The sequence below is a fragment of the Trachurus japonicus genome, chromosome 16 (genome assembly GCF_045865225.1).
Source record: "Trachurus japonicus isolate A0001 chromosome 16, Traja_1.0".
NCBI classification, from domain to species: Eukaryota; Metazoa; Chordata; class Actinopteri; order Carangiformes; family Carangidae; genus Trachurus; species Trachurus japonicus.
The window spans coordinates 15,579,147-15,601,109 of record NC_140922.1 but is presented as its reverse complement, the minus strand read 5'-3'; the positions used below and the strand labels follow the sequence as shown (position 1 = coordinate 15,601,109).

The 21,963-nt window shown below is 40.8% G+C and overlaps 2 protein-coding genes across 2 annotated transcripts in view; one reads left to right on the top strand and one right to left on the bottom strand.

Moving 5' to 3' along the window:
• Positions 1 to 146: 146 nt before the first annotated feature.
• On the bottom strand, positions 147 to 16,667 carry jazf1b (JAZF zinc finger 1b). Its single transcript, XM_085801987.1, has 5 exons — positions 16,406 to 16,667; positions 7,869 to 7,941; positions 6,967 to 7,163; positions 5,605 to 5,774; positions 147 to 1,851 (listed from the first exon to the last, which is right to left on the bottom strand). Exons 1-5 carry the CDS (start codon positions 16,518 to 16,520, stop codon positions 1,675 to 1,677), a joined length of 732 nt encoding a protein of 243 aa, XP_085658113.1. The 5' UTR covers positions 16,521 to 16,667; the 3' UTR covers positions 147 to 1,674.
• An 18-nt stretch (positions 16,668 to 16,685) lies between these two features.
• creb5b (cAMP responsive element binding protein 5b) overlaps positions 16,686 to 21,963 on the top strand; it is a 44,373-nt gene continuing 39,095 nt past the window's right edge. The window contains exon 1 of the mRNA XM_085801982.1: positions 16,686 to 16,709. The gene's annotated coding sequence lies outside the window, so the exon portion shown is untranslated. The remainder of the gene's footprint in view (positions 16,710 to 21,963) is intronic.

The following is a 21,963-nucleotide window of genomic DNA, read 5'->3' as shown; positions in this document are numbered from 1 at the left end:
TAGGCACACATTAGAGGAACTTTTATTCTAAACGTAACAAAAGTTTACATGAAGCAGCTTTTTTTTTGAAGAAATACAGTACATCACCATTAGTTTCTCCAAACAACCTCTGGTTTTGCCTTTTCATACATGTTATATGATTGGGGTTTTTCTCTAACTCCAGAAACATATGAAAATATAATTTAATGCACTTAAACACATGACAATACATTCACTGTACACTATATCAAAGACTTTTCCTCCATACTGGCAGTACAATACTGTCACAATAGTTCCTTTACACTAACATCCATGCAGTGGAGATGTTACCTAATGGCTCATTGTTGAGAAATTTCTGTGGCATCTTCTCATCTGCAGTTCATTATTTCATTTCGGGGATGACCGACATTATTATGGCACAAAGTAGAAGCCACATGTTTCTTCTGTAAATGTGCTGAAATACAGAACTAATGCTGGCCCTCTCTTTTTTTTTTCTCCCATTCCATGACAAGGACAATCAACGTGGTTTCATAAGAGTGGTTGAACAGCAGACAGTCTGAACTGGAGCTGCGTGAATTCAGCGTAAATAGTCTGGACTGTCGAAATTAAGCCATATAAAAGATTTGTACTGATTGGAATGGTTCACAATTCAAGGCAACTACTGTACATAAAGAAATCTCAATACTGGAAAACACTGGAGGTTTGGTGTATGTCTTCCCTCGGAGCAATGTAGAACTTGCACATCTGCTCTGAAGGCCTTTAGCCTCGTTTCGGTTGCTACTGTACGTACACCAGAAACAAGATATTGGCAAAAAAAAAAGCTAATTTGTTGGCAACTTGTTAGAAAAAGTGCTTTAATCCCCCACTGTTAAATAGCAGGGACAACTGCTTACGTCTTTTTGGAAAGTGATTATGACCACTGGGAACAAAGACTTCCCATGATCCAAGTGAACGCGGTAAATACGATCAGAACACTTGGGCAGGATTGTGGTGCTGAAATGCTTTCAAACGTCACCTGAGATGGTCCTTTGGTGTTCAACACACTGTTTGCAGGAAAACAGATGAAGAAAAGGGTGTGTAATACTTGTGATATGAAAGGACAGTAACTAAATCCAACTGCTGATTATCAACAACATTGAACCTGATAAGAGAACGAAACATATACAAAAGTTTTCAGGTTGGATTTCTCCTGTTAACACCAAACATTCTGATCGTTGTCATTATCAGCCCCTGTCACATTTTGTGGCTCATGTGAAGTAGAGGTAAGGAAATGGTGCCGCCCGCCTTCAACAAACACATTTAAATATATTTCCTTAGTATCGACTGGCTTCACACTGCCTTTGAAGCAGGATGACCTACTGTACATGCAAGGCTACTCGTGACTTGGTGTGGGCAGCCCTCATCGTCAACAAGCATCATATTATATCAAAAAAAAAAAAAAAAAAACTCGAATGATGATAACTCAAATGTGCAAAATACAAAACTGTGAACTACATAAAGACTCAATATTCTGAATAAAAATTAAAGATGAATAATAATACACTTATACCATGCAATCAAAAATAGTGTCATCGCAAAGAGAGTGAAGGAGAAGGTAGGGGCGCGGGGGTTTGAGGTGGAGAGAAACAGCCGTTGCTGGTGATGATGATGGTGTTCAGATGGTCGGGAGGTGAGCGCTGGTCACTCGCTCCGTCTTCACTGCTGCATCTTGCGGATGATGTCAGTGGAGACGGGAGGGTGGAAGTTAATGGTGTGGTGGCGGAGACCCTGAGATGTTTTGTAGCTCTTCCCACACCGGCACTTGAAGGGTTTGCGCACCCTTATCTGGGTTCGGTGGCCGTTCTTGGCGTGATACTTGATCCCATTCACATTCTGTAACGAAGACAATAGAAAGTCAGCGGATCAATGTAAAAAAAATCACAGAGCGGAGCGTGTTGAGTGGCAGATGTAGCGACGGTTGAGCTCGGCACAACTGGACTACATGGCCAAAAGTATGTGGACACTCAAAAAATGACATCCACATGTTACTGCTTAGTGTTAACATGCTGCTCTTTTAGCCTCCATGTTTCTGTAAAGGATTTCCACAAGACCTTGAAATCTGTAGAGATCAGGTACAGGTGTTAGGTGGGAAGGCAGGGGTCTCAACCTGCTTTTGATCCTGCCAAAGGTGTTAAATGGGGTTGTGTTAAAGCAACACTACATTTTTTATTTTACCTAAAATTATAGTATGACCTTTCATTGATTTGTACAAGGGAGACTGGCACCAGTGCTATTCACAAAGTGCGCCCCGCTGGCCTGGTATTGAACTGTCTAACTTTGGTTGCTTGCACAGCATCATCTCATGAGAACATGCATGACTTTGCAGCAACGTCACACAGATGTTGAAGAGAGCTAAGAAGACGTTATTGGGACAGTGGCCCAGTGAGGGAGCAGACAAGGGTGAATCCAAGAGCTCAGAGAAAAAAACAAAGATGCAACACCAACACCCAACTCGCCATCTTGTTATATTTGTAGGCTTTAGTTCATCAATAAATGCATGTGTGCACTGTCACCACACAGCATGCAGCTGAACAGCTGATGATGAACTTTTACCACTGAATCCATCCTGTCATACTGCTGTACAGTGTGGTATTTCCAGCTGCACTGCTACAGTCTGAGCAAATAAAAACAGCACAAGGGATCATCAGGTCTCCTCTACCCAAACATCCACTCAACTCGCCTACAGAGACGTGCAAAAAGCATCCTCAGAGACCCAACCCACCCAGGACAGTCACTCTTCTACATTCCCCCCCCCCCCAGCAGACTCAGGACCAGAAACTGTTTTTTTTTTCCCCCTGCAGGCGGTGGACTGACTTCTTAAGCTTTAGCTTCCAGGAATATGCAATAGGCCGTGCAATAATATATTCTCTCTATACTATTTTTTAACTTATTATTTATGGACTATTTTAAGGTTATTTTAATACACTTAATCTTACGGTTATTTTAATACACTTAGCAACTAAGACATCACATAATTTATTTCTGCAAATGCTGCTACTCTATGTGGATGGATTTTTGTTGCCAAAACTCAATTATGTTGTGTTGTTTCACCAGCACAATGACAATAAACAGGGGTGCAAACTTGTCACCTTTCGGCGAAATTCGCCGTTTTGGATCCCAAATGGGTCATTTGTGTGATTCGTGTAAATCCGCAATAAAAACATTTTTGAAGGGGGGGGGGGTATTCGGCGTGGCGAGGTCGAGGAGAGGCGAGGCAATGCACCTGTCTCTTTAAGGCGCGTGCACCTTATCTGGATGACAACAAGTGGTGGAAGCGCTCCTCTTCTGTCAACAATCCACACCTGAAGCTTCACTTTTCATACAGACTAACTAACTAACGCGACTGCCACAGTTGTTAGATTTAATCAATGAGACCAACATTAATAAAGAGTTTAACCAGCCAGCGGTAAACCCAGGGCTGTACAGTGCGACATCATGCCTGTGCTAAGAAATAATCTGCCTTGTAGCATGGCTGCTATGGGTAAACAAGCAGAAGAAGCAGAGCAGCGTATCAGCTGGGCACTGGAAACGTTTGTGAGCATGGTGAGTGAAAGAGTCGGAGCTAGAAGATGCGCCAGCAGTGTTGTGCTGTATGGGACCGCGTGTGTGTGATGATAACGATCGCGACCAATTAGCGATTAGCGCGTTTAGCATTTATTAGCTCCAGCGCGACCTGTGCAGCAGGAGGAGGAGGTTGACTGACAGTGGCAGTGACACCTCTGCCTCTGTTTCACTTTATGTTGCTGGTAAATAATGTGGTTGTGAAAGTAGTAGGCTAAAGTTAAATTATTTTGTATGCACTAATTAAAGGGGCAGAGCTTTAAGAGACATTTTAGCTTTTATATTTTATAAGATATAATTTTTGTAAGAACCACAATTAATAAATATAGGTTATATATTTCAGTGAATATCTAATTGTTCTTAGCATTTGTTAGATAACTTTCTTTGCCCAATAAATTAAAACATGTTGGAACTTTAATGTCTCCTCTCTTGCAGCCAGAATCTCACCTACTTTTAACCTCAGACTGTCACAATATCAGATGTCAGACTGCCTCATTCTTTCAGTTTTAACCTGAATATATATACAAGACATGATTGATTTTCCCAACGATCAAAGTATACCAAATCGAACCGAAAACCATGACCACAAAATCGTGAACCGAACCGTTTGCTTGAACATCTTTTAAATACATATTGCCGCTTAATATGTTTTATGTAGCCTATGGCATTTTTAAGCTTCATGTGTGTTATTGGACAGAAAGAGCAGCGCTGCCTCGGAACAGAAAACACATTTAGGCTACAGCTACATCAATAAATAAATGTTTCACAATGAACCAATCAGTCTGTATTAAATTTTATTTAGTTTGAAGGCAAGGTTTGCAAGGTTCATCTGATGGACATCGAGGGACAGATTCTCTAAGTTTTGCACAGCTTTTGCTCATGCTAAACCTGCATAGGCTGAAGACCCTCTTCACATGTTTCAAAACCAGAGAGACAGATTGTGCAGGTTTAACAGGAGCAAAAGCTGTGCAAACATGAGTAAATCTGGACCCTAGTCTCATGCTAAAATTGACTATAAATTCACCTTTAAAGTTGGTTTTTTTAAAAATTTCCCGGGGGAGCATGCCCCCGGACCCCCCTAGGGGGGCGGTATCTTGTCACCTTTTTTACCCCTGATGAGTTTGCACCCCTGATAAAGTATCTTGAAATCCTGAAATGAGTAGGGATCAATTTGCAGCCTCTATTTACAACAGTATAGTATTCCAGTATAGGGAATTACACTCTACAACTGTAGGGGGACGAAATTCTTTGGACATGTGCTCATATGTCCTAAGCAGCACGTTGCCGATTTGACTCCCAGCTCTTTTGCAGCATGTCTTCCCCTACTCCTGTCTGTATTCCCTGGTTCTATCACATAAAGTCATGAAATGGCCAAAAATGATTTAAAGACGAAGGAGAAAAAAGTTTAGGGTTATATTAAGTGAGGTTCCTCCACATCACACTTTAGAAAACCTCTACTAAACCTTTATTTATACACCTGGCTTGGTGCATTGATATGACGAGATGGATAGGGCCTTCCCAAAATGCTGCCAAACTTGGAACAATATTATTGTCTGCAATATCATTATATATAGTATATGTATTTGGACAAAAAGTGTTCACCAGTCTACATGAGAGTGTGGAGAGCTGAAGTAAAATGTTCTGGTTCTTGTTCTGGCTCTCAACAGATTCCCAACGCTGCCTGTTGGTCCCTCAGACTAAGTCATCGCCCATAACCCTGTCATTCACGTCAGCGATGCAATTTTCTCAGTCTGCACATAATTTATTCCAACCGCCACACCAGATGTAAATGGAAAATCCTGTAAAACCCCACAACACTGAAGTGGACTAGATGTATGTATGTATGTTGAACTGCTCAGCCAAGGGCCCGTTTTCCATTGTTCACAGCAGGGAATCCATTTTTTGCGTACCTCACACCTCGAAACCACAAAATTCCCAGGTCCTCCTCTTGTATAGTAAAAATATTTCACACTGTTAATTTGCGTTGAAGCTATAGAGTGTATTCCATGAGGACATTGAACCTACCTTGTATCTCTTTTTACAGCCTGGGACAGGGCAGGCAAAAGGCTTCTCATCTCCTCCGTTCATACACATGGAGCTGAGGATGGACTCGGAGCTGATGGCGCTCTCTGTGGTCCACGATTCGTCGCTGTCAGACTCTTCAAAGTCTACCTCCTCTTCATCACACTCACTACCTGCGGGAGGGTCAAAGACAGAAAAAATCGAATTGTAAATGACTTGGGGGGCGTCAATACCCAGACATGGGATCACAGACGCTGGTCCCCGAGAAGCTCTGATTTATTCACTCTTCATGACTCATCTGTGGCCTTTGAGCCTTCAGGCTGAGAAGCTCGGACCTTTCTCAGCGTGTTTTTGGGCAACGTTCCCACAATCTCTAATTCATGTGTTACAGTGCCCATGCTTTTGTCAAGACTGAAACATGCCAATCGTGGGAAAGAATTTACTCATTTCATTGAGGTCTCGGGGGTCAATGAACTGCAATAGTTTTTTATCAATTAATCCACAATGTTATGCCAAAAAACGGCATACTTTACAAAACAGGGACATGAGCACATGGGAAAAAACATGTTATGTAATGTACACTGGAGTGAATTAGACAAGCTAGTTGGACTGTGAGAGCTGTCCCTGATTCTCTGTAGCTGTGTAACAAAGATGTTTTCTCAAGCCCAGCATTCATCTGTAGTAAGTGATAATATTCAACATTTTACTGTTAAATGTTGCACAACAATTTAAGAGTAAAATGTCACACAAAGCCATGCAAGGGATCAGCAGAATGATTTCAGTTTCAGTTCAGGATGTTAAACCATTACATCTGGAAATATACTGCCTATATTATTATTCTAGAGATGAGTAAAGGGACAAAAAGACATGATGTGCTTTCTGCTGAGCAACCTTGCTTGCTTTTCGACTGTTCGATTTGATCTCTGAAGCGGATGTCACTCTTTCTGTACCCGGATCTATTCTATAAGACGGTCAGAGCACTTTGCAAGCTGGCAGAGATTTAGACTATCCTCAGCAGAGTGGACCTTGTTTTTTTGTTTTGTTTTTTTATATTTTTGGGGCTTTTTTGGTCTTTATTTGACAGTTGAGAGAGAGGAAATGGGGAGGCAGAGAGAGGGGGAATGACATGCAGTAAAGGGCCGCCCGATGCAGGATTCAAACCGAGCTGACTGTAGCCTCTGCATATGGGGCGCCTGCTCTACCCACTGAGTGGACATTTTACTGTCACGGTGCCTTGAAAAAGGACGTCAGGGATGGAAAGTCAATCTCCTTCCTGCTGCCACTTGTTCGGTGTGTGTTCCACTACAAATGAAATCCCCGATGTCTGACTGGAGTGCGGCTGTGCTCAGGAATCGGGATAGTTACCTGTAGGCGTGCTGCTGCGGAAGGAAGAGGAAGGAGTGATGGGTGGGGTGACTGGGGGGGTGAGGTTTCCACTGGTATGGCGGGGTGGCGTGGAAACACTGCTGCGAGACAGACTGCCTGTCAGAGAAAGAGACAGCTTGGGCTGCACCTTCTTCTTCAGGGCATCGTGTTCTCGCCGTGCAGCATCTGTCATGAACCTAGAGCATTGTGGGATATAAGTCTGGTCAGGGTTTGTGCGATCCTTTCCATGAAAAGAGGCTCACCTCCTTCAGTGGCCTGCCCTGATGTTTAGAAAGCTCCAGCATTAAAAGTTTGCTACTGCAGAACACGTGCTCGGAAAAAAGTATCACTGGCTCCATTCCCATTGAAAAAAAACACATCCACCAGGGTTTATGATGGATAGTAAAGTCTTTGGTAAATGTGTATCATAAAAATGAAATGTTAACATAGACATTGTTACTGCTAAAGTGGAATTAACAAATTAAGCAATAACCACATCAAGATGTGTTTGTGAAGGCATGGAGACAGTGGCAGAACTTCTACTTCATTGGTTTGTTGCATAAGGCTTTTAAACACCACTATTCAAGCACCATATCAAAGACGACTGGGATGAACCCAGTGCAATAAAAAAAAACCCAGCCACCAAATACTGAGGCAATTCATCTAAGCAATCCACCAGATGACATCTGAATCTGCTGGTAAAACCTCATAGGAGCTCTACATGGGACACAGTAGTAATACTCACTGATGTAGAGGACTTTTGTAGATAAATCTTTACAGGGCCAAGTACTTATAACAATAATGTCACAATTATGTTCGATTTTAGGCCATTTATGAAGTCGATTTAGTCAAAATTTAATAACTACTACTATGAGTGAAAATCCAGCTGTTGTTATCTTTACCTGTTGATGTAGCTGAGGGCAACATATGTCGGCTGCTGCTGCTCCTGCTTCTCCAAAAGTCGAGGGTCTGTATCTGAACAGGCGAGAGACACAGAGAGGAGAGGGATTAGACAAATAATGTACCACTAGATAGTAGATAATGTCATACCCCTGTAGCTTTACAAAACTAAATGTAGCATATAAAATGATGGAAATTTCAATGTGTCTCTCTCTACTACACTTGTCATTTTGCCGCCTGGAAGATGAAACATAGCAAACCCTGCTTCACAAGACCTCCTACATTATTTATTAAGCAAAGCCTTTTTTCATCTCCTCGAATGTGAGGAATATTGCACACTCAGCTGACTACAAGAATAAAGACTAATAAAAACTATCTAGTGAAAGTAATTAAAAGGCAGGATATTGCGTGGTGTACAATTTGTTTCAACATGATGTCATGCACCACTGTCTAGACTACAGTCACTGCTGAGTAAAGTGATGCTGGAGAAGATCCATGAGTTTCAGGCTGATACTTGTTTCTTGACTTATTTCCTGCACAGAGGTGCATCCATCTAAAGCAGGGGTGTCAAACATGCGGCCCGTGGGCCAGAACCGGCCCTGCAGAGGGTCCAATCCGGCCCTCAGGATGAATTTGTCAAGTGCGAAAATTTGAAATTGCACATGTTTTTATCAAGAAATTTCAGGTGGTTCATAATATGTTTTGTAAAAGGATAGTTCAGTAACTGTAAAACATCTTATTAATGTACCAAAACAGAGGAAAATTTCAGTTTTTTTTAGATATATTTAAAGGTTATTATGCTATTTTTTTACTGGTCCGGCCCACTTGAGATTAAATTGTGCTGTTTGTGGCCCCTGAACTAAATTGAGTTTGACATCTCTGATCTAAAGCCTGGCAGCCCTGCAATGTTACCTTTATTTAAATCATATTTAATCACACATCAAGGCAGAACATCCCAAGTGCCCTCTCTCTCTCTCTCTCTCTTTTTTTTTTTAAACTTTAAATTCCCATTGCTCTTTTTGAAAAGGTGCTCGCTCTGCAGACACCACATTGCTCATACATGACCACACTTGACACATACTGCGTTTTCCCATGCTGTGCTCCAGACATTCATCTTGCTCAGCGGTGCCAAATGTACAACAATAGCCAATCCCCACACCCTGAGGTGAAGCGGGCCTGACTTCAAACACCCTTCTCCCGCTGCCGTCCATGTGGGAGAAGAGAGATGCCCCATAAAACAACAGTGTCTACCACTTCCCAGCTGAGCCTCCCTGTCTGCCTCTGACAGAGCTGTGAAAGACTGCTACCCCCAAGTGGTAAAAAAAAATCGGGGTTTTTTTCCATCCCCAGTCCCATTTACACACATAAACACTAATGCCCGAAGCTATTTGTGACATTAAATTTTAAATTATGCTTTATTTTTTCATAGCACAATGGCTACAGGACAGCTTTAACAAACTTGGTATATTAAGCGAGTCAAGAAACAGCCCAGCTCTACTTTATTTAATTTAAAAATGACTGGCAATTATTTAAAACATATGGAAATAGTGTAATTAAAGTTTTCTTGGTTAAAGGGGCAAGCAACACCTTTGTCAGGCTGTAATAAAACTCTGAGTCATACTCTATTATTACTTCCACAGCTTTGGGCTTTCACTCCTGTTTGTTTGTTTGCTTGGAACATAAAAACTAAAAGCAGATTTCCATTAATTTTCATGCTGGACAGAGAGACCTTGTGCCAAACAGGAACTGATTAGATTTTTGGTTTTACCCTCTGAGACTGTTGACTGTTTTAAATAGAAACTTGATGTCAAACACTCTGGTGCGTGGACAAGAATAGATCAGATTGTTAGACCTCAGTCCCTTTTGAGTGCCAGCTGTTCATACCACAGACTATCAGCAATTGTTGTTTAGTATTGAGAGACTGTTTTCTAGCTGTTGCGTGGAGAAGTCTGTCTGATACATAAGGCACTGAACTTGTTCGATAACTTCAAATGCTGAGTCAAGTAAATACAAGTTGGATATTTGTTTGTTGAACTGTTTGAAAGACACCAATTTGGTGTATAAATTTAAAATGCAGACACACGTGTGCACACATAGCCAGGCATGAAGGAAAACACGCAGCACAGACTGCGCGCTGTATTTGAAGTGTCAGCTACCAGCCTAATTCTGTCATGAAAAAGGTGAACGGTGATGCTGACCAGATAAACTCAAACAGAAACCACATTTGAGTGTACAGCGAGACAGCGCACATTTTAGAGGTCCAACAGAAATCTAAGTCAACAAACCGATGTCGGCCTCACTTAGGGTGTCAAAAGACACAGGGCATCGACTCTGCGCTTGAAGCCAAGCCACTCAGTTGACGATAAAATAGTGGCAGAGTTTTATGGTACTGGCAGGTAGAGCGGCTCAAACCTCAGCGCCTTAAGGCTCAAGAGGTTCCTCTCAAGGCCTCAGTCGTAAGCAAGTGTTTCATTAACGGTGGATTTATCCCCGGTGAGAGGGACAGCACACCTCTCTCCACTCTCCAGCAAAAGTCATGGAAATACCAAGTAGGAAAGACACATTCATAATGGCACTATTCCCCTGCCAGCCCAGCAGGCAGTGCAGAGACTATTCTGAGCTCTGTGTGTTGGTATGTGTGTGCGTGAGTGAGTGCACCAGAAATCCTTCCTAAGATCCCTAATGAGCCTCCAGGAGTGGAATGGCGGCCTGCTCGCAGACCGCTCAAACGGCAGTGGATCAGTCTGTTCCCACACACTGTAAATCACACACACCTCAGGTGGGGACTGGGGAGCAGGAGGCCTGCAGGGGCCAGTCCCCCGTAACCTCTGCTATTCTTCTGGGGCCACCAGCAGTCAAGGACCAGGACGAAGGCGCCTTAAGTAGAGATGGGAACCGCTCTAATCAAACTACACAGGTGGTCCACTTTGGTGGCCGACTATTTGAAGCCTTCAGAGAAACAAAAAAGGCTTTTTGTTCACCATCTCCATTTCCAGTGGCAAACAATGAGCTCCTATGAACCTCACAGATTATTGACATACATGGTTTGGGAACAGAAAAAAAATATAGACACCTGGTTTAGAACATTTAATGTCTATTAAGACTCTTCGTATTTGTCTTTCATTCATATACTCAGCTTTTTCAACCTCACAAGATTTCCATTTTCAGAAAATTCAATTTTCTATAAATTGCAGCTTATAACAAGTTCTCTCTTGGCAAAAGAGATGAAAAAGTCAGAAAAAAAGTAAACGGCTGCTGCTTTTTTTTTTTTTTTTTTTGCACATCTTGCAAAAAACAAACAGTTGCAGTAATTAAAAACAGATAGTGAAACTACACCCAGTTTTAGAAATAGGTCAAGTTTCCACCAAGAATTTTCCACTAGATTTTTGAAATGCAGTGCAATTTTAAACATGTTTCGACAAAGCTGATTAGCTTTAATGTGACGTTCTGATTAGTACTCTAGTTAAGTTTGTATCTGCTATGTGTAAAGCATGTGAAAGGGAGCTTATACTGAATGAGTCAGTGGCTGCAGTATCTCAGAGCAGAAAACATGATGCAATAGCATGTTCTCATTAGGGTCCCTGTGACGGCCTTCAACAGGAAACCAAAAGACGATCACACAACAAACCTTCCTAAGGCAACAGGGGAAGTGACGCCTGCTGCCCCCTCATAACGCCCTCCACGACCCTCTCTCTGTCTCACACATACACACACACACACACGTGCACACAGACCAGACACACAGCTCCCTCTCTCATTTCCACCAGCGTCTGGCTCACCCATCCACCCTCATGGCCAAATGCACTGTGGGGTAGAGCGGAGTGGTGAGCATTATGGTGACATGTTTATGGCAGCACTGAGCAGCAGGGGACATTACCAGGAGTGGTGGCACAGGTAATTCATTACGATGTGACCTCTAAGGAGGAAATGAAACAGAGTCAAGCTCCATGTGTAAGCTGCCTTTGCAGGTTACTGAAAAAACACGGGCTGGTTAAAATGATCTATTGTAAATACGTACGACTTAAAAATATACACACGCACTAATTTATACACAGAACGACAAAGACACATTCATACAAACGCAGATATAAACACAATACACTCATTCACTGCCGTCCATTGCACTGGACTTGGGGTCGCAACTAATAATCAAATTCAGTTTGTGATCATTGTCGGTACAAAATGTCCAAAGATGGGAATTCCTCTGATCTTAAGATCACTTCAAATTATTTCTTTGATTTCAACAAGAGTCCAAAAACCCAAAGGTTACTATGTCTCACAATGGAAACTGTGGACTTTATGAATGTTTGGCAGTTTTACAAAATAAGGACTGACACAATTGAATGAGTATTAAAATAGTTGCTGACTTATTTACATTATTAATTTGTACTTGTCACAGATCTCAAAATACTTCTACACATAAAGAAAAAGAGAAGGAAAGAATAAATATGCATTTTCAACATAATTACCGGTGTTTTCTTTTAAAGAGATATCCAGTTTTTACCATCTTCGAATATGACTCATAGCAACACCAACGTTGCTTCAACTGATTATTAATATTTGCATGAAATATCACTAATTTACAAAAGTCTTAGAATTTGTGGGACACAAAATGCCTTTAAATGCAGACAACATGAAACATGATCGTTCACTGAAAAACTTTAGGTTCAATTTATCGTTTACAGACTGATTTAAGTAGCTGTAGTAAAGGAGAATCCGCTCCAATTAGCAGCATTTGATTTGACATTGGACAATACCATCAGCACTGAACCAGAACAGTAAAAACACATTTCAGCAGAAAATATCCCATTTGTTCTGTATCAGATTCCACATCTATGTTATGTAATGTTGACACGGGGCTGCACATTATCTCCTGTATGAAATGCTTCATCTGGAACACCAGCTCCTCATGTTGCAATCGTCGCACAGGAACAGGAGCACTGGTGTCAGGAATGGGGAAATGTAATTAGGTCCACCAGGTGCACAGATCAGGAAACTAGTTACTGCTTCCCAAATTTATTACTTCCAGATTTGGGGGTGCATACTAAAATCTTCTAAATGAGCCTCCAGTGAGGATTGGCAACAAACAGACCCATTGTTGCTGAGCCTGGACCCAGCGGTATACACATACTTATACTCACAGGTCTAAATAACATGGCTGCTATTTGCTTCTGGTCTACAGTGGCCTGGTCACTTGGTGACAAAGTAAACATTTCAGTAGCTCAGTGTGCAGTACTCACTGTAGTTTTATATGCCACACAAGAACACCAGACCATTGAGGAGATCCTACAGGTTTAACAACATGACTCTGACTACGTGTTAAAGCTTTCCTCTGCTCTAGCCGGTGTCTTCTTTGCCTCATTAGCTTCTGTTCTCTTAAAGTTAGCTGAATTTGGACCACCCAACACTCATATTACTTCAATCTGCTGTCGTGATGGTGAGAGAAACAAGAGCTACAACTCTGTATGACTCATTGAATTTTATTTTACTCTCTTTTCTTTTCTTTTTTTTTAAAGATGCCAACTAACTCTTGGGAAAATGATCCCTCTTTCAGCGCCATGCTGTCTCTGTAAATGTGCATTTTAAATTGACATCTCATCACAGACCCTGGGACAATTTACCTGACTGTGAGTCACCATCTTATCTTGCTAATGTACAGTGTGACAATAGAGTACAATACACCTGTGTATGAGAAGCACTCTCGACAGGATCAGTCATTTTGCTTAAGACCTGAAAAATTCTCTATTTCATTGTGTTTATTTATCAACACAATGTCCTTTGGCTGCTTACTTGTAAGCTGTGTTAATATTATGACTTTAGTGTGTGACTGTTATCTCTTATTGTACAGACCAGCTCCGTCAACCCACAGCAGAGCAGCGCCACCCCATGTTCAGAGCCGTGACCAGCAGGAGGACTGGGGGGGAAAAACAGGGACAAGAATGTGTGCTTGTTTTCCAGGCGCCTAATTACAAAGGAGAATGTGCTTTAAGCAGCAGGCCACCAGATGAGGAGGAAGACAGGCCAAATCAAGCACTCTCTCTGTAATTATGCTTCACAGGCACTTGGCACAACGCGCAAGATTTCGCACTCCTCGGAGTGGGCACAGGCCAGTGGACAAAGGAGGGGGGCAACAAAGTTTTTCCACCCTGGGCCAACTAATTGCTTCATTATTCCCCAATAAGTCATTTGGAAGCATTTTTTTCTAAGGCTCACACCTCGGACACATGCTCAGCACACAATCAGAGGGCAGAGGATATTAAAGCCAGTCAAGCAACAAACAAGAACAACTGAGGCAGCTGGGCCTTGTCAGCTTCAATCATAACAGTCTGAAATATTAGATTAGGAAACAGATGTACGAGCTAAAAGACAGTCACACTGTGAGGAGGGGTCCGCTTTTTCTAGACCAGAATCAGTTCAAAGACACAAAAGCTTTAGAACTTAACAGAAAACATTTATAAGAGATTATGTAAGGTTTATGATTAAACTTAATTAATTATAGTTGATGACTGACTTGATTAAATACACTGCAGTAATTTAACCAAACCAAAAAGGACCAAAACAATGACGAAAACATATATACCGATCTGTGTTCTGATCATTTATATAGAGATAAAGGTGAATATTTGCAATGAATAACAGACAACAACTTGGAAACGAAATTAAAACCCTTTTGACAATTTCATCATGACTTTTACATATCAGTGCAAGTAAAAATAACTTTTTAACTCTGCACCAAGGTGACATATTATAGACCACCTTGTGTGAACATAAATCTAGTTACATGTCTCTTCTTAACACTTGGAAGATGCTCCTCTAAATTTCATTCAAACATATTTTAGGGGTGCTCTGATTAAATGGGCAACATCTGGAATTGACTATCATATGTCACACATATTACTTAGACATTAGTCTGAAATTTTGCCAGAAAAATGTTTAATAAATCAATGTTTTAATAGCTTCATCCATTGTGACTTGTCAATATGTATACAGAAAGTGATTGTTATTGTTTTGCCGCACATCAACTAGGGGTGGCGCTGTTGATTGTGGTGGAAGTGCAGTAAAGGAGCCAGCCAGCATCTTCTGAGCTGCTAGTACTTAGTGAGCACTGAGGGCGGTGTTTAGCATGTGACAAGCTGTGTTGTCGGACCAACATTCATGTGGGACTGGGAATGGCTTAAATATAATAAAATATAACTATAATAAAATGTTATTACTTTTTTGGCCATGTCAGACTTGTTATAGTCTTAGTCATAAAGTAAAAGTCAGAGTCCAAATGTAGACATCACTCGGGTAAGCAACAGAGTCTCTAATGGAGTGTCCCAACAGTGTCCGCCATAATTAATTCCATCCATTAATAAGAATTAATCAAGTGAACATCCCTGCACTGAACTCATTACTGGGCTGCCCTCATTGACTGGACAGACGAAACAACGTCAAGCTACTATTTTCTTTTCTGTGAGGTTTTTCCCGAACACCAATTGGGGAATAATGTTGGCTCTATATCTATTGATTATGTGTAAAGTATGGCAACTATAATCTAACTCTAATTATGTGGTCAATTTTGTGTTGTATGGAAACCCATTACTGCCACAAAACAAACACCACCAAATTCTAATTCAATTAATACTCATTATAATATCGTATATTGTAAACATGAGGCAGTTAGAAGTCAATTGTGACATACCAGTATGTCATTTTAATACAGTTTTTCATGATATACATCAGTAAAAAGGGAGGGGGCATATCTAATGTGGTCTTCTTTCTTTTCTTTTTTTTTCAAATCTTTTTAAAAACGGTAGCAAACTAATATAAGATTAATAACTTATTCTAAAAATGTGCTGTAGGTATGTGGATAGACTGTGAATTCCCTGCAACTTCAGTGACAAAAAAGACATCTAATAACTAATAAATACAACAAATGGACCAACTAGGTACAAGATCAAACAGCCTGTCCTCAACTTAATCATTATAAGGGAATCGCCTGAATGTTTGATCTATCCAGGTGAAATCTTGACTCCTTCACGTGGTAAACAAACATGTAAAAAAAATAATAATAATAATAAATAATAATAATAAACAGTAACTTGGATGGAGAAGTCAGTAGCAGCCTGTACATTAACTGTCTTCCTGATGAAATAACTTGATCTCTAATCAGTGTATCTTCATTGGCTTGTGCAGAATGCAACTTTAACTCACGACCTCAGCTCACGACGCCGCTACCAGCGCAGCTCTGTCCGGTTTACCTGTCGATGTTTCGGCTCGGTCTCTGTCGGTGGGATACCTACTAAACTGGGATACAGCAGCGGTGATAGCGGAAACGCAGTCGGTGAACAGAAACTGTATCAACTAGCAGCCTACATGGAAACATCAACAGCCAACACCACACCTAGCAACAGGGTTGCCAGGACGCAGGAAGTAACTTGCTAGCTCGCTAACTTAGCCACTTGTGCTGCTGCTAACCACGAACCCCCCCACCACCACGGCCATTGCGGGCTGCGGCGCTCGGTAGCTACTTCCCGGCGGCGGCGGCTCTTCTTACCGATGTGGCTGTCCTCGATGTGCACGATGAGCTCGGTCAGAGAGTCGAAGTGTTGTCCGCAGCCCCCGAACCTGCAAGCGTTGGAAAAGAAAGAAGCAGCGGCGATGCCTGTCATGGTCGCTGCTGCATTGGAAATGAGGGCAGGCGGGCGGCGACGGGCGGCGGCGGAGAGCAGGCGGCGAGCAGCGGGGGGAACAGCAGGCGGACAGCGGTGCGAACAGCTGGAGCGGCGGCAGCAGGGGCGGTGCGCTGACTCCTGTGAGCTGCGTCAACTCGGCGGAGAGACGGCCACACCGGAAGTCAGGTTAGGTAAGGATTGGCTTTCATTAGAAAAGCATCCAACAGTTAGTTAGCGAGTCAACTTATTCCTTTTTTTTTTTTAAAGGCATATTTTATATTTATATGTAGATATATCCAAAAGTTGTATTATATTTATTTCATGTATTATATTTAAATAATTTCAGAATAAAAAAAGGCAAAAGTACTTATGTCAATAGGCTATCTAAATACAATTTATATCAACAAACATTACAGATAAATAGCCTACAGACACTGCTAAATTAAAATTCTTCTTTTTAGTCTAGTGTTTTTATAGGCTCTTTATAATAATATGAGAACAAGTGAAGTTGGCCTACAGGGAGCACATGAATAATCAACTTCCTTTTTCATCATCAAGTAGCCTAAATATCAATGCTCAAGACTGCTATAGACTGTTGATTATTGCTAATTTTATGATAATGTAGCCACCAGTTTTAAGATTGCAAGTGATCTTTCATGACATAACCCTAATCTAAAATGGTGGGTTTATAAAAATAAATAAACAGAAATACTTTGTTCTGTTTCATTGTGATTTGTAATATACAATATTTTGAAGTAGTTATATTTCAGTTTTATTTGTAAAATATTTTAAGGGAAGTTGAGTTTTCAGTTTTTGTCTAACTTGACACATGTAATTTGTGTACAGTTGGCAGGATGGGACACAGAGAAGGACTATGATTAACTTATTCCTCTGACCTTCACTGTTTAATTTGTTTCCCATGTCATACATTCTGCTTTATCAAACAAGTGTTTGTGCTCATTTGAATCCCATCTAACTCTGGCCATGTGCCCACTTACAGTGTACCCACATCAAAAATACTTGATAGTTATTTAATGAATACGTATACATGAATACAAAGTTTGTAGTCTATACATATACATCAATAATTATGTTGGTGAAATATGTTTAGTGGTTTGGATTCCTCACTGGATCAAAAGCATCTTGTGACCACAGTGTGGCAGTGTTGGTCAGCAGATAAGTATAAGTCATGTTCTTTGTGTTCAGTAATTACAGGATTTGATGACTATCCCAAACTTTACGAAGACTTAGACCATGAGCTATTGCGTATAAAATACCCAGGAGTACTTGTAGAGAGTGCATTTGATAATATATTTGAAATACACAATGTGTCAAACTTCTTTCTGTGGTTATTTGTACATGGGTTAAGTATCATGATCAGTTCATCCATCATGTACTCATCTAAGTCATTGTGTTGTTTGGAACAAGGAGATCTAGAAAATAACTGCATTAGGTGCTCCCATAAACAGTGGACAATTTCCTATAGTTTCAATAATGTGTAGAGTACAATTTCAATTTTCAAGGTGACAGAGAATAAACAAATACAGGGTGTGAGTGAACCTTTACTCGAAGTACTTGTCAGAGCAAAATATGTGATAGATTTCACAATATCTGGTTTTGTTTTTTCCCCTGTTTTTAGTGGTAGACATGGAGCGTGTGGAGTGTGGAGTGGATGCCGTCCCTTGCCAGACAAAAATGAACATTTGCACAATGTACAAGTAAGAATACATATCACCACTATGTATAGGAAGTAAGCATTAATCCTGACAGAATTACAGTAATATGATTTATTACTTTTTATTTAGTTGCTCTCCTTTTTGCATCTACTGGCACAGCAGTAACCAGTCTGTGCCTGGTGATGGTGTAATGGGTCTTTACTGGGCCCAGCCCATTTCCAGATCAGGCAATGCAGTGATGGTAAAACTATTTTTCCCGTCAGGCTCGAAAACACAGTGGGATATTACTTTGAAAGCATTACATCACACGCAATTGCTTGAATGAGGAAGCTGATGACTTCCATTTAAAATACTGGCTTTTCCTTCCTTTAGTTATTTATTGATAGCCGCAACTAATCATTACTGTTCAATTTGTCACAGCCCATAAATGTAGATGAGGTAATAGATATATTTTTGAATTCCTGCAATAGAGATTTACTTTATTTAACCTCAATGTGGAAACACGCCGGGAAAGTCACATTTCACAGCTGGCCGAGTGTCCAAAACCTCTTTCCCCCAGTGAACCATCCAACGAGTATCAACTAACCAACACAATAATTTGCTCATTGTTAAATAGTTACATGCATTCCCACATACTGTAATACAGAGAGGCACCTGACCACTTCAGACTTCTACAGTTTACCACCAGCACAGACGCATTACATCTAAGCAATTACTCAATAAGAAATAACACAATGCACAACACAAAAATAGAGGTATAGTTTTATTGTTATTACCATCCATGTATATGACACACAGCCATATTATTTGTTGTTAATAAATGTGAAGTTTCACAAATGTGCTTAATAATCCACTTGGACCACATACAGAAGCTTGGTCCAGACATCAAAAGAGTTATGTACTTAGCTGCGAATGTTGAGCACAGAGGTATCATGCTACATCCCACACTGTTATAAATCTAAAGAGCCATCACACAGGCAGCACCTCTCACCAGCCACCTAATGTAAATGTTACAGGGTTGAAGGTTTGGGCGCTGGAATGTCACTGGGGTTATCTACACTGGGAACCTCCCAACACATATGTTTTGTTGAATTAGGCTCTCAGTTCCACCATGTCACACAGCATTAGAGCCAAGTCTCCCCTGTTTGCACCAGTGATGTGTAGTCCTTTGTTTTCAGGATGCTTTACGACACAAAATATGAATTCCGTGGATTGACACAATCAACACTATTTCAGTTTTTATGCTACAAATATTTCATGATGAAGATGATTTCCATGTTTAGCTGGAAATCAAAAGGAACTGAACACAGAAAAAAAGTAGACCATTAAGATGACACTTGGGCAATATTCTTAGGTAAAACAAATTTGATGAACAGACACTACGAGTGATCTTGTGTATTGACCCTGCTTTAACAAAAAAAAAAAATCCTGAATGGAATCAACCATTTTGAGATATATCTACAGTTTGCATGGGCTAAGGAGATTATTTTTAACCACTGCATGCTCCATTTGCCAAAAAACCACAGATAACAGACACAATTCTTATTGCATTTAATCTAAATAACCCTGTATGCACCTTGGTGGTGTCTAACTCTGTGTGCAACTTTGCACTTTAGATGTACAGTAAGAAAGCTTTTAAGAAGAGCTTATGGCAAAAGGCTAAATGTAAACTCAGGTAAATTGCCACCTTATTTGAGTTTCAAAGGAGTAGTACTGTGAAATGCCTTGCAGTGATACTGAGAGGCCAACATTTCCATCCCTGCAGGCCCAAGGTAGAGCAGGAAATAGTGTTTTACAGCATCAGTGCTCCATCTTTGATTGTTGTGCAAAGTGAAATATTCATGATGATATTTACGGATTGAAAAGCGGGATGATATTTAATATTTAGCATCCTTTGCCTTTTGCACCTGCTGCAACAAAGCATCCTCAGAGGTGCTAATGTTCCCAAGGTGATCTTACTCAAAAGCATTGCACAAAGGCATAATAATAAAAGGTTTAGTATAATATAGATCAAATCTGCTTTAGTGTGGGTCACTGACCCAAACTGTATCGGCTCTTTCCAACCTTAATAGTCTGCTCCTCTGGGAGCATAATGTTTGGATTGGTTGGGAAATATATTGGCAATAAAGAGACAAAAGGATGTCATAAACGTTGATTAAAGCTCTGGTTAAAAGACAGAGGCGGAGAAGCTCTGAGTTATGAGGGCTTTTGAGACTGCGTTATTGTTTCAGTGACAGAGCTCTTAGTGAGTCTAGTGGAGTGGTCGCAGGCGAGTGGTAAACATTTCTTAATGTGTGAAGAGTCATTAATCCCTGGAGCTGAGGATGGCTTCACTACGAGTGTCTGTGGCCCAAGAAATCACAGCCAGTTGGCACCAGCAGGTCACCGAGAGCTCCAACATAAATGCTTTGTACTCAAAGGCTGTTTAAATCTCTTCTAATGTGCTGTAGCTAAGACACTTCTTTCATAAATGCAGTATGGAACAACTATGTGTTTTTGCACATCCAGTTCGTTTGCAAAATGATGATGTATAAGCTGTGCTGGGTTGTGTCCCATTTGTGAAAAGATGATACATTTAAGAAAAAAAAAGTATAAATGGCCAACATGGGATTTAATTAGCAGATGTGATGAATGAGCTGTTTTGGCTCTGACTGTGAAATCTAAAACTAATACATGCATAACTTTGATGCGTATAAAGATATAAACTGTCATGAAGGCCAGATTAACAACTGGGAAAGGTAAAAAAAAAAAAAGAAAGGAAAGGAAAGGGGGAAAAAAAGCTTGAAACAACAGAATATAAAAGGCTCACAAGAGCTCCAGGTTCACTGTTTTTGCTATAATCAACAATTAGTTAAAGCAGGTGGTCTGTAGTATGTGCTTCAATCTTGAGGCCTTTTCTGAAGAGGGCCCCTGTGTTAAAATCTGTTTGTTAGACCTTTATTATTCCATCATTTTGCTCACATGGATGTGTAATTCAAAATTAATTTGGGTTTGATCAAGTCAACGCACAACAAATCGGACACAGGTTAGGAGGAACGAGGAGGCCCAGCAGCTTATTCTGCTGTTAACTGTCACTGCATGACAGAGACCTGCCCCCTGTGGACACATCATCCATATCCATATCATCATGTCTCAACCTTAATTTGCATGCTTTCCAATATCCCATGTTGCAAACTGTTTTCTTGTCTGTATACAACATCTATTGCATGTCTACCCCTCCTAGGTGAGGGATCCCACCTCTGTTGCTCATCCTAAAGCTTTGCCTGTTTAAAGGTTTTCTTGAGAGTTTTTCCTCAGTCTATGTGAGGGGTCTAAGGGCAGAGGATGTTGTAATGATGCTATGCAGAGCCCTTTGAGACGAACTGTTTGTAAAAATGGGCTATACAAATAAACTTGCCTTGCCTTAATACTGCATAAAATCCCCCTCCACCATGCATGGGCAATTCGCAGTGCATCTTCAAGGCTTACTTACTTTACTTACATCAAATATTGTCTACTTTTTTAATGGATATTATGACAGGGCAGGCACAGTCAGAAAAGCAGGTGTAAGTAATAAGATCAGCGATGGCTGCATTCCATTCAGGGTCTTGGTGCTGCACATGCTGGCCTGTTGTCACACTACTTTGGACACTTTAATACAAGAGACCCATGATTAGTCTTATTAGTAACAGCTGTGCTTTTCCTACAATAACAAATCAAGGTCTACTGTAAAACCTACTATGTCAAACTAAGTCCTTTTCTTTGTTTGTGCGAAGGTGGGTCCA